Below are 13,005 nucleotides of genomic sequence, written 5' to 3'. Positions count from 1 at the left end.
TATATGAGAAGCTATATTCAAACACACTTAGTCTTGGTTCCGTAATTGCTACTCACCCCATGGTTGAGATTCAATGAGCTTAAGCTGTATACAAGCAGCTGCCTCATGATTCTCTCCAATTTCTCGACACATGCTAAAGCACAGGGCTATCATATTGTGCTTTTCACTGTCTCCTGGCCGACAGCGCTTTATGTAATCTAGCAGAGCTGTCTTCAGAGTTCCACTCTGGGTAGGAGAAAGGGCATCAGAACAGGCATTCAAAAGAGCTGCGTTTTTGGTTTTTATTAAAGAACTTGCAAGGAAAATCAAATCCAGAACAATTTTCAAAAGAAGGGGTCAGCACACCACCTTAAGTTTCCCCTCAACCATTTCAACACATAATGGGAATATGATTAAAGTATCACTGAGAATAGCAGACTCCTAATTATACTTAACAGAATTGCTAAAATCTGTCAGCCTCCAAATTTCTGTATGTTTAATTGTAAGTCAGCACTCTGTAACAGAGTATCTATCATGTAAAACACAAAGAGGGTTGAACCCAGCACAAAATATATAGGGTCCTCTGAATTTCTATTACTGAAGTTGAGAGAAATAGCTGTTTTCCTTCCTTCCTACACTGATTTTTCTGTGTCTAGGACATCATGAGACAATCTAAGCTCTTAAAGTAACCACGTGAGTCTCTTTATAACTACATGCAAGAAAGAAGAAAACATGGTGAAGTATTTCATTTAAAATTGTGATGCGTGTTCATCAACCATCTAAAGACATTTGCTTTGTAGAGTGAGATTTTAATCCCAATACTCAAATTATTAAACTCCCCAGATAACGTACTGGCAGTGAAGGTATCCATTTTTTCCCCTCACTCACTCTCACTCACACACGTTAGTGGTTTTTTGGATTTGTTTTTTGCACCTACCGGGTCTAACTTTTTTCTCATGAGCACTTCAAAGTAATGTTTCTCATGCAGCAGATCGAATATGTACGTCATTTCATTATATCTTCCAATACCAGTAAGGAGTCGGACCTTTAGAGAGGACGGCATAAAGATCAGTGGATGATGGAAAATCTTATCTCACAAAGGAGCAGCCATGTATATTAGGGCTAGTTTGTTCCCTTTTAAAAAATTTTTTAAATTTTTTTTTTGTTTTTGTTTTGAAAGGCAAAATGATCAACGGCCCAAATAACCACCTCCCAAAAAGTAAAGCTTTCCATCATGTGCAATCCATGCAGTGAGCTTTCCAGTCCCCTACTTGGAATGACATCTCATGTCACTAAATAGGTACGTCTCAAGTTAGGTGGGGCCTTTACTAAGCAGCAATAGAAGATGCAGGTTAGCTTGGTAATGTGGATCATTGCATTTCACAAAACAATGTCTGAAATACCTTGAAATTCCAAAACCAAGACATTGCATGCTCCCCACCCCTCCATTCTGCCACAGCCTCATCCATTTTTCTAACAAACTATTATGGTGGTCCCTTTGTGATGTGGAAACCTGGCCAGTAGCAGCTGTGATCATCAGGTCACAAAACACACATCACAAAGGTAACAACATTTGGGCTCTATAGATGTAGGCTGGGCAAAGACTAGTGACCTAGAGGTGAAAGCTTTGTATTCCAATTCCATGAGCCATTTGGTCCACATGCTCATGTGGTTTGCTATCATTTGCATGGAGAGCTGTGTACAGAGTGTGGTTAGCACAGTATGGTGATGGATACATACCACAAGGCCGAACTCCTCATTGGGGGCCAAGTGTGCCTCAGTGAGAAGTCGAGCAGTTTGCAGGACTCTAATAATTCCTTCCATGTGACATGTCAAACTAAAGCAATTATGGGCCAAAATCAGCAGCTCTGTAGCTAGAGAATGAGAAAATGTGGGTCGTTCAGTTAACAAGCTGAGGAAATTAGACATTGCATCTCTGTTGAAATCGTTGCTAACTCAGCAGATGATTTATAATTTTTCAAGTTACAAGCACTAGAAATGAATCAGAGGCATCTAGCCCTTTACCACTTCTGTAACTGGACACATTCAGTCTGGTTTTCCAGTTGGTGCTAGAATCTGACCCTTTGGATTATTCTCTGCAAGGTGAATATAATCCTTACAAGGAAAGGAGACTGCTTGAGAAATGCACAGCATATGGACCAGCCACCATCATACCAGGTCAGTTCTCAATCTAAAAAGGTAACTGTGATGGGGTCGACCCCACACAGGGGATGAGAGAGCTAATGTGGGCCTGACAGGCCAATTAACACCACATGGTTACACCTGGAGGGTGGCCAAGGCCCAATTAAAGATGAGTCCCAGCTGGGGGAAGCTGAATAATTTCTATAAAGACAGGATACTCAGAGTAGGAGGTGGCTACAGTGAGAGAAGGAAATAACTGCAGTCCTTCTCTGAGCAGTACAGAATGGACCCTGAAAAGAGACAGAAACCACCAGGGTGAAGCCTGTTTGAGTGATAAGCTCTGACAAAAGGGCAGGACCTGGGTCTACAGAGAAAAAACCCAAGGAGGCATTCAACTGAAGAGGAGCTTCAGGAGGGCGTTTATACCCTCGGACAGGCCCTGATGGGAGAGCGCATCAGGGTGAAGGAGACTCCTGGAAGAGGCCACCTGACAGGCAGACAGCCTTGGGATAGACAGGAACGAAGGATCCAGAGTAGAGACAAGACTCCCAGGACTCTGAGAGTCAGCATTCTGCAGAAGAATAGAGAGTTGGGGGAGGGACACAGGATTAAAAATGTAAGCGCAAGGGAGGGGGAAGAAGTTGCTTCCACTGTAGTTTGTGTTTGCTTTTGAGTTTGGTAAGAAGTCTCCAGAGGAGCCGTGGGGCCACTACTCTGCGTGGAACAGAAGAGGAGCCCTAGGGGAATGAAAGACATTATATCAATTACCTGTCAAGTGGGACACTGCCCATGTGGGACATTGACACTGTAGAAGAGGAGAGACTGTGAAGTGACCTGGCCAGAGGGCCAAGTCATGAGAAGAGAAACCACAGAAGGACCGGAGTGGTAAATAAAGACCTGCTGCATCATATCCAGCATGAGACGGTGCTGTAGCAATAAGTCCATTTTTCCACACTAAGATCCAAAGTTTTGCATCTTGGTTTGAAAAGACCATTCATATATTTGATATACCAGGTGGGATTTGATATGGAACAAGTTCACTCATCCACAATTTAAAATGGATTAAATGTATCCATTTGCAGATAAACCATTTTACTAGAGCACAGATGAAAGATTCACATTTGGCTGATTAATGGGGCAGGGTCTGGAAGCAGAAGACTTGGTGTTTTACTTTATTAAACATTGTGGGGTGGAGGAGGGGAGGAGATACAATTTTATGTATGTATCCGGGCTTGTGTGACAGTGTCCTTCACTGTTGCATCTGAAACTACCCGGCAGGGAAAAGGGTTAACCATGGACTCAGAGCAGGGATATAAACAGGTGGCAGGGGAAGACGATGCTCTCCCCAGGGAAAAGAAGAGCTAAGAAGGCCCCCAGGCACATACAGAAAAGTAAATGGGAAGTTATTTTACTTATCCATGATCATTACACTGGAATTACTCTGGTGACCCAAACTTAACGCCCCCACGGTGTGCAAAAATGTGTTCAAAAAGTTAAAACAATAAATGACTAGCATATTATGAAATTCTTTTTCCTATAGAGAATTGGTTTTAATATACCATAACAGCACCATAACAATGGGATCCTGGTCCATGACAGCTCCTAGGCACTACCACGATACAAACAAACACATGCTACATTGTCACTCATTATAAATGTTAGCTATTACACCACATAAATCACAAATACATGCAAGGTGCATCATAATTTACAAAAACCTTCACCAGCCTGTAATCAACACATTTCAGAACATCAAACTAATCACTCGTTCCCATTCCATTCATAAAAATGTTGTTCTATTCCAATACCTAGACATTACACTTGGAAAAGCTATGGAACTCTGGCATAACTGAATGTTCCCTGAGACTTCTTTTAAAGTCTGTACCCCACGTTTAACAATCAGTATATGAAAACGGCATTTGTCCTACATCGTATCTCCAAAATAAGGGGGCAAAGTAAAGGTTGGGTGACAGTGCAAGCCCCGTGGGATAAAAGCGACTGATGACAGATTATATTGAAGTGGAAAACTGTCTGGATCTTTTAACTGTTCATTCTCAAAATTCGGCTTTCTTTTAAAAAAAAATCTAAAAAAAGAAGTGTGTGTGTGGGGGAGGGGGTGTAATTAGCCAGATTCTATTGTAACACACTTTCAACCTTAACTTTAGCCAAGATTTTGTCTCTGAATAAAGCTCTTTTCAGGCTGTAGATTACCCCATCGTACTAGAGAGGCTATGAACGGAGATCTTTCAGTTGCACCTATGTTAATTTTAGTAATCTTTGGGACAGAGAACTTTCACTAAAACCACTAAAATTCTTTTTCTCAGAGGGACATTTTCGGTATTATAAAGAACCCTACTTAGCCACTGCTGGCTGGCTACCAAAAGTATCTGAGCTGCATTTTGTAAGCGTAATTACACCATGTCCATGAATGGACAGCTATACAACAGGAGTGAAGTTTTAGCCAAAGACAACCTATAAATATTTAACAAAGAAATATGTAAAATATCAGGCTGTTAAATCACTTTCCTAAGAATTTGGCCAGAAGACTTTTCTAAATCCATCCACAAAACTTTAAATAATTTATTGACTTGAAATTTCCAAGCTATCAGTACAAGAACTCCTCTTCAGTCTTAGAGGGAATAGTGAATTCATGTATGGATGCCCTAGGTACTTATGCTTTGATCTATTTCTTGTGAATACATTTTGAAAAATCTCTCTTTAATAATTTTTAGTGTTTTTAGAAAAAAAAATCAGTAATGAATATTCCCCTCACCAGTGCTCCAAACGCTTCATGATGTAATACAGAGCCCAAAATAGCCAATGTTATTATAATGCTAGTTACATATAGTATTATTTGCTATTTACTTACTGCAAGATAATTCCCCACAGGGTACAGATGAAATTTTATCCAATAACTTCATGCCAACCAGTGTATGATCCTTGCATAATTTGGCCAGCTCTAGGAATGCTTGAGTCTCATCTGCTGGGTTCACAATCTGCTTTTGCCCTGTGCATATGTGAGAGAGAGAGAGAGAGAGAGAGAGAGAGAGACAGACAGTTATGTTACAAACACTAATTGTTCTTGGAGGAAAGGTGAGCTACGTTTATGGAAAACAGCGTATCCTCTTTCTGCCTGATGCAGGGGCTGGAACTAAATAATCCAAGAGGGCCCTTTTAGTCCAGTCATTCATGTCTAAAAGTCACACATCTTTTCTTTGCCCGATCAATCCAATACAAACCCACTGCACGGCTATATTGTTTGTTACAACTAAGACTGGTTGTTTCTTATCCAAAAATACATTGACTTTGTCACAGCTAAAAAAAGCCTCCCCATTTATAGAAAACAATTCAAACAGATTCACATTATTTTGAGAAAAATATCATTTATTTTGCCAGGAAAAAAAAAATCTTTAAAATACCAGGCCACTCTCCCATTCTTGCCTTTGTAAGAAATTAATGGAGGAGTCTTGTTCACAAGTTGGATGGCTGGAGTTACAAAGGCCATGACTTGTTATTTAAAAAAAACCCAGATAGCACATTTTTTGCTATTAAAAGTCTTGTTTGTAAGAGCCTTAATTAGAGCAACAAAGCACTGGATACAACAAGGTAAACAGCAAACAACACTTAATACATTAATAGAGCTTTACAGTTTCAAAGTATTGCCTGAATGCTGAATACTATAGTTACCACATATACACAGTCAGCAAGTGTTTTACACACACACAATTTACAAACCAAAGTTTTTTTTAAAAGGACTTCAGGTGCATGCAGAGGTGAAACACACAACAAACCACTATCATCACCTTTTCTTTCAGAAGATACCAGTAACTCCTGCACGATTTCTTCAGCTACAAGTTCTGCCACAGTTTCAGACTGGAGACCCTGTGTTTTGATGAACACCTGGGCTTTCTTGCATCTGTCAGGCTGCTGGGATGAAAGGATTGCTCGAAGCACCTTTTCAGAATCATGGGCTGATATTTCACCGTAGGAGCAATTCAGTTCCTAAGAATACAGCACATTTAAAAAATGCTACATAGAACATCAGGGTTGGAAGGTACCTCAGGAGGTCATCTAGTGCAACCCCCTGCTCAAAGCAGGACCACTCCCCAATTTTTGCCCCAGATCCCTAAGTGGCCCCCTCCAGGATTAAACTCACAATGGTGGGTTTAGCAGGCCAATGCTCAAACCACTGAGCCCTAGAGGAAAATGCACATGATAAAAGTAGGTATTCACCAACAAAGCTCTATCATATTGAAAACTCAACGCAAGGTTATTCAAAATTGTGCGTGAAAAAGCAGATGTAGGTCTAACTCATCTTTGTATCAATCAATATTGCATTGATTTGTGTATGTTAACTACTAAGGGTTTGATACAAGAAAGCATTTTAATGCATGTTTAACTTTTTGCTTTAAGTAAATGTGTGCTGAACAGCTGTCCTGTTTCTTAATTGTGGACTGTATCAAAACAGAAAAAACATGCTTTCACGAGCTAGAATTTTCTTGTTTTACTAAAGATCATTCCACAGTGTTCACTGATCAGATTTACCTTCTCACCGCCAAATAATCCCAAAGCCTCAATGCAAAAGATGCAAATTCCAGCTTAAAATGAATACTACATATAAAGATAGAGAGTCCCTCAGAAAGAAGAAGTAGACACTGATGTGTCCAGGATACTAGACTAGATACACTGTTGGTTTGATCCAGCAGCGCAAATGCTATGTTCCAAAACTAAGGGGACAAATCTTGGGGAAGGGACAAAGAACGTGTTTAGTGGTTTTGCTCCATGAGAAAAATGTCTGGAGCAGGATCCTCTCCCCAACCTGGGCAGTTGGGCTACAGCCACACATGAAGGCCACAAAGGAGAGGAGCAGCAGCAGATGTAGCCCACTACTTTTGCCACCCCTGGGGTTAGCCCGGTGGATCTGCATAGTCTTATGGGCCTACCTGCAAACGTCCCTGTAGTAAAGAGCCGCCATAGAACAGAGGGTTTGCAGAATACCTCTGTACTGTATCTCTGTTGCTGCTGCAGTCATCCACTCAGGTTTTAAATTGATGTTAGGCCTTCTGAAGGCAACATAATTTTTAAACTTAAAGTATCAAAATGACTAACAAACAATTTATTCTTAGCACATGATAAAATAAGTCAATTAAAGAGACATAGGTAGAAATTTGGCTTAATGAAGTAAGATGACAGATCGGAAGGGTTTTGTTCATTTCAATACTTGATCATATCTAGGATTTGTCTGAGTAGTGGGCCATGTTACCATTTGATAAATATCCCCCTTATTTTTCGTTTCAGCACTCAAAAGTGTTCAGGAATGAGTACCTCGTAAATTATTGTGTGACCTCGCAATAGCTTTAGTCTCCATAACTCTGTGGGATGGCTTGAGGCAAGCAACATTATAGTTCTGGTAAATGTTGCCAGACACATACCTTTGAAAGCTCATACAAACAGAGGACTTGTCTGCAGTAGTTTCTCCCATGAACACACTCATCTATTAGAGTCGTCAGATTGGTAATAACCTGATCATCTGGAGATGGAGCCAGAACATGTGACCAATTTTCTACGCTTGAGGCTGGAAGCAAAGTGAATACTGAAAATGTGCATCTCAAAGGAAAAACCACACGGGTAGGGCTTGTCAAAACAAAGGATCACACCCAGAATAAAACTCCAGGAATCAGTGCAAATATTATGTGTTATACTTTTTCAATCTTTAAAAACGGAACTCACAGTATTTGTGAAGAATGGGAGAGGTACCCTAATAAGATTTTAGGAGATAAGCATCATTAAATAAACACCACACAACACAGTATTATCAAATACATCATCAGCTGTGAATTTCTTAAAACCATCTGAATACAAGTGTATAAAGCAGCCCAGACAATGTTCAGCTATCTTTCTGCAGCCTCAAAATGGGATTAATACATTTCATTCCAGCAAGAAACATTCTAGTTCTAGCTGATAGAATTATTTTTACTAAGATTGTGTTCCCATACACTCACATACAGATGACATACAAGATGTTATCACTATTTTTTCCACTATTAATAGAAAACAATGTTCCCTTATAACATGCAAATATTGGGAAAAAATGTATTAATAAAAAAAATCTTCCCCACACTGCAGCACTAGAAACTACATTCAAGCTTATCTAAAATTTGTATTCCAAAAGCAGGAATGTAGATTAGCATTCTGCTGTCCTGTAGCACTTTGGCTGAAGAACTGCAAATCTATTAAGAATGGATATTCAAGGGATGACATGAGATTGTTTATAGAATAATCTTGTCTGAAGTATATAAATTCAGTGTGGGATGTTGTTAGAAATTCTCCAGAGATTTCTGGGGAAATTAATTTTGTTACACTAAGGAGGAATCTATAGAAATCTGACAACTTGCCGAATGTCTGCAGCTGACTGCTAGGATTACTTACTGCTTTGTAATCTTCTGGGCTGAGGCGTGTCTCTCTCATCTGCTGTATCTCCCACCAGAAGAATAGCTCTAACATCTGGGTGTAAGTTGTTTAGATCAGCTTCCCCAGAGGCCAGTGCTCTGCAGTGCAATACCAATGAAACATCTCTGCTATAAAAGTGAAAATACCGGCAAACACGGCTGGCTTCATGTATGCTTCCTTCATCTAGAAGACGTCCAATCAGAAAGCGAAGGGATTCTACCTCAGCTTTATCCAGCATGTTTTCAGACATATCTTGGAATGCAAGACCATCAAGTTGTAAATATTTTGATGTATTCAGAGCAGTTAGCTTTGAAAAGGAAAACTCCTTAGCTAAGTTATCAAAGGAAAGTTCACCACTCACTGAAACCCGGTGAGAAAATCTTGACTTGACCAATGCATCGTTTCTATTTAAGGTTTGTTGTGCAATGCAACAAAGCCAGATCTGTTTCTCTATTTCTTCCAATTTGTCCAGGGTCACAGAGTCACTCTGTGCTAGCCAATGGCCAGCCAAGGTAAGCAGCAGATGTTTCTCCATAATGGTGTTTACCTTCTCATCAGCTGAAGATTCAGACACTACGTTTGCCTCAGCTAAGAAAAAGTCAGATGCTGCTTTGTTGGAGATGGAATTTTTCATAAAACTATCATGACATTTTTTCCAGAAGTTAACTCTAGTTTGTTTTTGATGCCACTGTCCAATGTGCTTTAAGAGATGTAAATCCTGAAGTACCTGCAAAATTCATAAAAGCCTTAAAGGACTTATCCTACAGAAACAATTCTCACTTCTTGAATAAATATGCACCAATATTAGAACACCACAATACTGAATTACAATCCCAGTCTTTAAAGTACTAGGCACACCTGTTTTTCTGGATAAATAAAAACAACAGAATGATGCAGCAAGTAACAAAACATCACCATTTTGTTCAGCACAGGATTCTAAAAGTTTAGATGACTAGCAGATAAACTGAATAATATTTCAAATTAGGCAATTTATGCATGCCATTTCTAGGTCCTTCTGGATGGCATCCTCATGTTGGTGAAAAGTAACACTTTTGATACCATCAGACATATGGGAGTTTAACAACCAGAAAAGAAACTTGACTGTGTAAACATTTTACTTTAAGTAAAAAACAACATTAGATAACTATACTATACCTCTTGGATAACCACACTGTCCACAGGCAGTTCAGCTAATTCTGCAACCTTCCTCGCCAGTGAGAACAATCCTCTCTCTTGCAGCTGCTCTAGAACTGATCTGCATTCATTCTGAAAATATTCTGTGTCATAACTGGTCAGGATAGAGCGATTAATAGATATAGATGAATCCTTCAAAATCTGACTGAGTTCACACAATTTCTTCACATCTGGGCCTGTTTCAAAAGAGACAGTACAAATATTAAGGCAACTATTCTTTAACTGAAGAAGTCACTGATATACATTTTCAACAACATGTAAGCCTGTGGGGAACGGAGTATATGTATAATATGTTTAACATACTAAAGTTTTCATATGATCACAATGAATTTTCAGTTTAAAACTGGAACATTTCTGTTCATTTTCCATACATTTTTCACTAATTTCACACTGGCTCCAAAAGAAGCCTATATTTTCTTCCACAGCTTTCTGTAAAAAACTAATTCTGGCTTCAGAAATTCCTTCATATTATAGTATAATACTACCTGCAGATTTACAATAAAAGTTTATCACGTTTTCCTCTTTCCATAAAAATAGCAACATACTCCAAGCTACAGTATAAAATTAGTGCAAAACATGTAATTTTTAAAGTACACTTCTCATAGGGTTAGATTTTTTAAATCATTCTTATACACTTCAAAGTTGTGAAAGCAACCAGACCTTCTAAATAGAAAAAATTGTCCTTACCATCAGGCAGAAGTTTATCTATATCTGCAAAGAGCTGTAACAGTTTTCCTAATTCATACTGTGTTCTACATTGCTGCATCATCAATTCAAGAAGAAAGAATGCCTGTGACTCCAGCCATGGTACTGATATTATTGACGGTGTTGGTTTATCTGCAATTTTAAGCTGTTTAAATAAAAAGGATTAATAAGTTTCTTACAAGCATATTCTGCAGTGAATATAAATACAACTTGTTTCTAGTTAGATCAGGTCACACTGAAAACTGGATAATACCAATTCTAATATACAATATGTGGCTCCAAAAAGTTGTGTTGCTCCATCACCAATATCTTGATTTTAATCTGGAAATAGTTCACTTTCTGTGCGTATAGACAAGTTTTCTGGCAATTTCCCCTGAAAATCTGTATTAACTGAGTAGATAAAATGTCAGAAAGATCATGGATAAGTAGGAAAAAAAAACTTCATTAGAAACTAGAAGCCCTGACATATCTCATCTGCTTTATATACATACCCACTACATGGGGTCAGAGCATGATGCGCTGAGTAAGAAAAGCAACCTGCCCAACCTTGACTTGAGTCACAAGAAGGAAAACAACCAACACTAAGGACATGAAATGTTAGTTACTAGGAAACCAAGAAAACTGGAAGAACAAAGAGATATAGAGGGGAGAACAGGAATAATTGTTGTATGTCTAGCTCTGACAATGTAAAGAAAACAAGTAAAGACATGATTCCAAATATTCCCTCTATGAGCTTGAGTCTCAGCAATTTGTGGGCCAAATTCTGTCCACATGTAGTTGCTGATTTAGCAAAGCACTTGAGCATGTGCTCAACATTACACATGTGCTTCAGTCCCACTGACACTAATTGCTGAAGCAGGGCCTTAATGGTGTTGCTTAGGTGTAACTTGGCCCAACTGTTTTCAAAGAATAAGTCAACATGGTCTTTGAGACTGCTGGCACCAAGGTGATCTTGATGCTCCTTTCCAAAACTTCCATTTTTCAGAAAGCCGCCAATATATTCAAGAGCATCCGATAAAGTGAGCTATAGCTCACGAAAGCTTATGCTCTAATAAATTTGTTAGTCTCTAAGGTGCCACAAGTACTCCTTTTCTGTTTAGCCTAAGAAGATTTTCTCTGAAAGTTACCACCTTATTAGCACCATCATTTTCACTTTATTTTTAGAATTAATACTATTTACTAAGGCCCGGAGAATGAGATACCATTACTCACCACAAATAGTACCTTACACCAGAAGGAATCAGTGACTCTAAGAACCCTTCAGTGACCACTAGCAAGGGGGGTTACAAGAATATCCTGATGTGTACATTCTAGTTCACCAAAGAATTTCAAGTGAGGTCTTAAATAAAAGCCAGAATCATGCTGGTCATTAGTATCATTGTGAAAACAAATACCATGTAAGGAGTCTTATGTATGCAAAAAAAGTATGTTCCTAACACCAGAGAATAAACTGCAACGGAATGGGGGTCATCCTGACTCTGAAGTACAGACCATGAACTTTGGGGAATATTGGGGGGAAGACCAGGAAGACACCCCTTTATCCTGCACCTAGGAAGTAACTGGGCAGTGCAATTACATTAAGGAAAATAGGATCTCAACCAGGCTTGGTTGAAATGCTGTTAAGGATATTTTGGTTGAGATAAACTTATTTAGACTAAAGTTTAGCTTCCAGGAATCATTATATGATTTTGTTTTATACATAACCCTTCTGTTTCCGTTATCCTCACTCATTATCTCTAAAATTTTGATCTTTGATAATAAACTTATGATTGTTTTCACTACAACTTTGTCTCAATGCCGTGTTATTTTACAAGAAGCCAATCCTGAGCTGAATCATTCAGGCAGGTGTATGCACTGTTCACTTGGGGACAGCAGACCTGGTATTACTGTGAGTGCACCTACTGTCAACCTGGAAGGCAAAGTAAGACCTGGCATAATCACCCAAGCAAGCTGGTCGGAGTTAACAGACTGGAGGTATCAGCAAGGTGACAACCAGTTAAGCACAAGCAGGTCTCCCTCTTACTGGAGGCAGGCGGGTATCAAGGTGACTCTCAGTCCTGGGCACCCTAAGAACCATCATATAATCCCACTGAAGTCAACAGGATTGCTCATGGAGTAAGATACTTCTTTTTGTGAATTTGGGTATCACAATCTGGCCCTAAATAAATCAAATGTACTCATTTAAAAGTGCATGTAGTTTATTCAAGCAACTGGCTCCTTTTTACTCCAAAAGTCAGGTTTTCCACAAAGTGGAAATGATGAAGGAGTTGTTGGACACCTATTACTTCAAAACCATCTCATGAATTATGTTAAGCAGACTCCTTTTCTTTGTTTTAGCCTATGGCATCAGAAAAGATCAAACTGTAATATGACAACATCTAAGTAAAGACATTTACAAAACATCTGCTTACATTTGCGAGACTTGTCTGGAAGTTGTGGAGTTTGGTTTTGGCTTCATTATATTTTTTATAGTCCATGCACAGTTCATACATCTCCAGTATATGTAATAAAGGGGAATCCTTTAAAGATAAGCAA

The 13,005-nt window shown here is 39.0% G+C and overlaps 1 protein-coding gene across 4 annotated transcripts in view; it reads right to left on the bottom strand.

The window, feature by feature from the left end:
* SPG11 (SPG11 vesicle trafficking associated, spatacsin) overlaps positions 1-13,005 on the bottom strand; it is a 64,555-nt gene that overhangs the window by 6,377 nt on the left and 45,173 nt on the right. For all 4 annotated transcript variants that reach the window (XM_038420009.2, XM_038420010.2, XM_043493483.1 and 1 more), the window contains exons 27-36: positions 12,882-12,989; positions 10,453-10,615; positions 9,727-9,941; positions 8,551-9,298; positions 7,554-7,696; positions 5,925-6,123; positions 4,991-5,128; positions 1,720-1,853; positions 917-1,024; positions 57-225 (exon numbers count right to left, since the gene is read on the bottom strand). In XM_038420009.2, coding sequence (XP_038275937.1) covers positions 57-225; positions 917-1,024; positions 1,720-1,853; positions 4,991-5,128; positions 5,925-6,123; positions 7,554-7,696; positions 8,551-9,298; positions 9,727-9,941; positions 10,453-10,615; positions 12,882-12,989 — 2,125 coding nt within the window. The remainder of the gene's footprint in view (positions 1-56; positions 226-916; positions 1,025-1,719; positions 1,854-4,990; positions 5,129-5,924; positions 6,124-7,553; positions 7,697-8,550; positions 9,299-9,726; positions 9,942-10,452; positions 10,616-12,881; positions 12,990-13,005) is intronic.

This window comes from Dermochelys coriacea, chromosome 10, assembly GCF_009764565.3.
Source record: "Dermochelys coriacea isolate rDerCor1 chromosome 10, rDerCor1.pri.v4, whole genome shotgun sequence".
Classification (NCBI taxonomy): Eukaryota; Metazoa; Chordata; order Testudines; family Dermochelyidae; genus Dermochelys; species Dermochelys coriacea.
The sequence above is the reverse complement of the archived record's forward strand: the minus strand, read 5'-3'. Positions and strand labels throughout refer to the sequence as shown.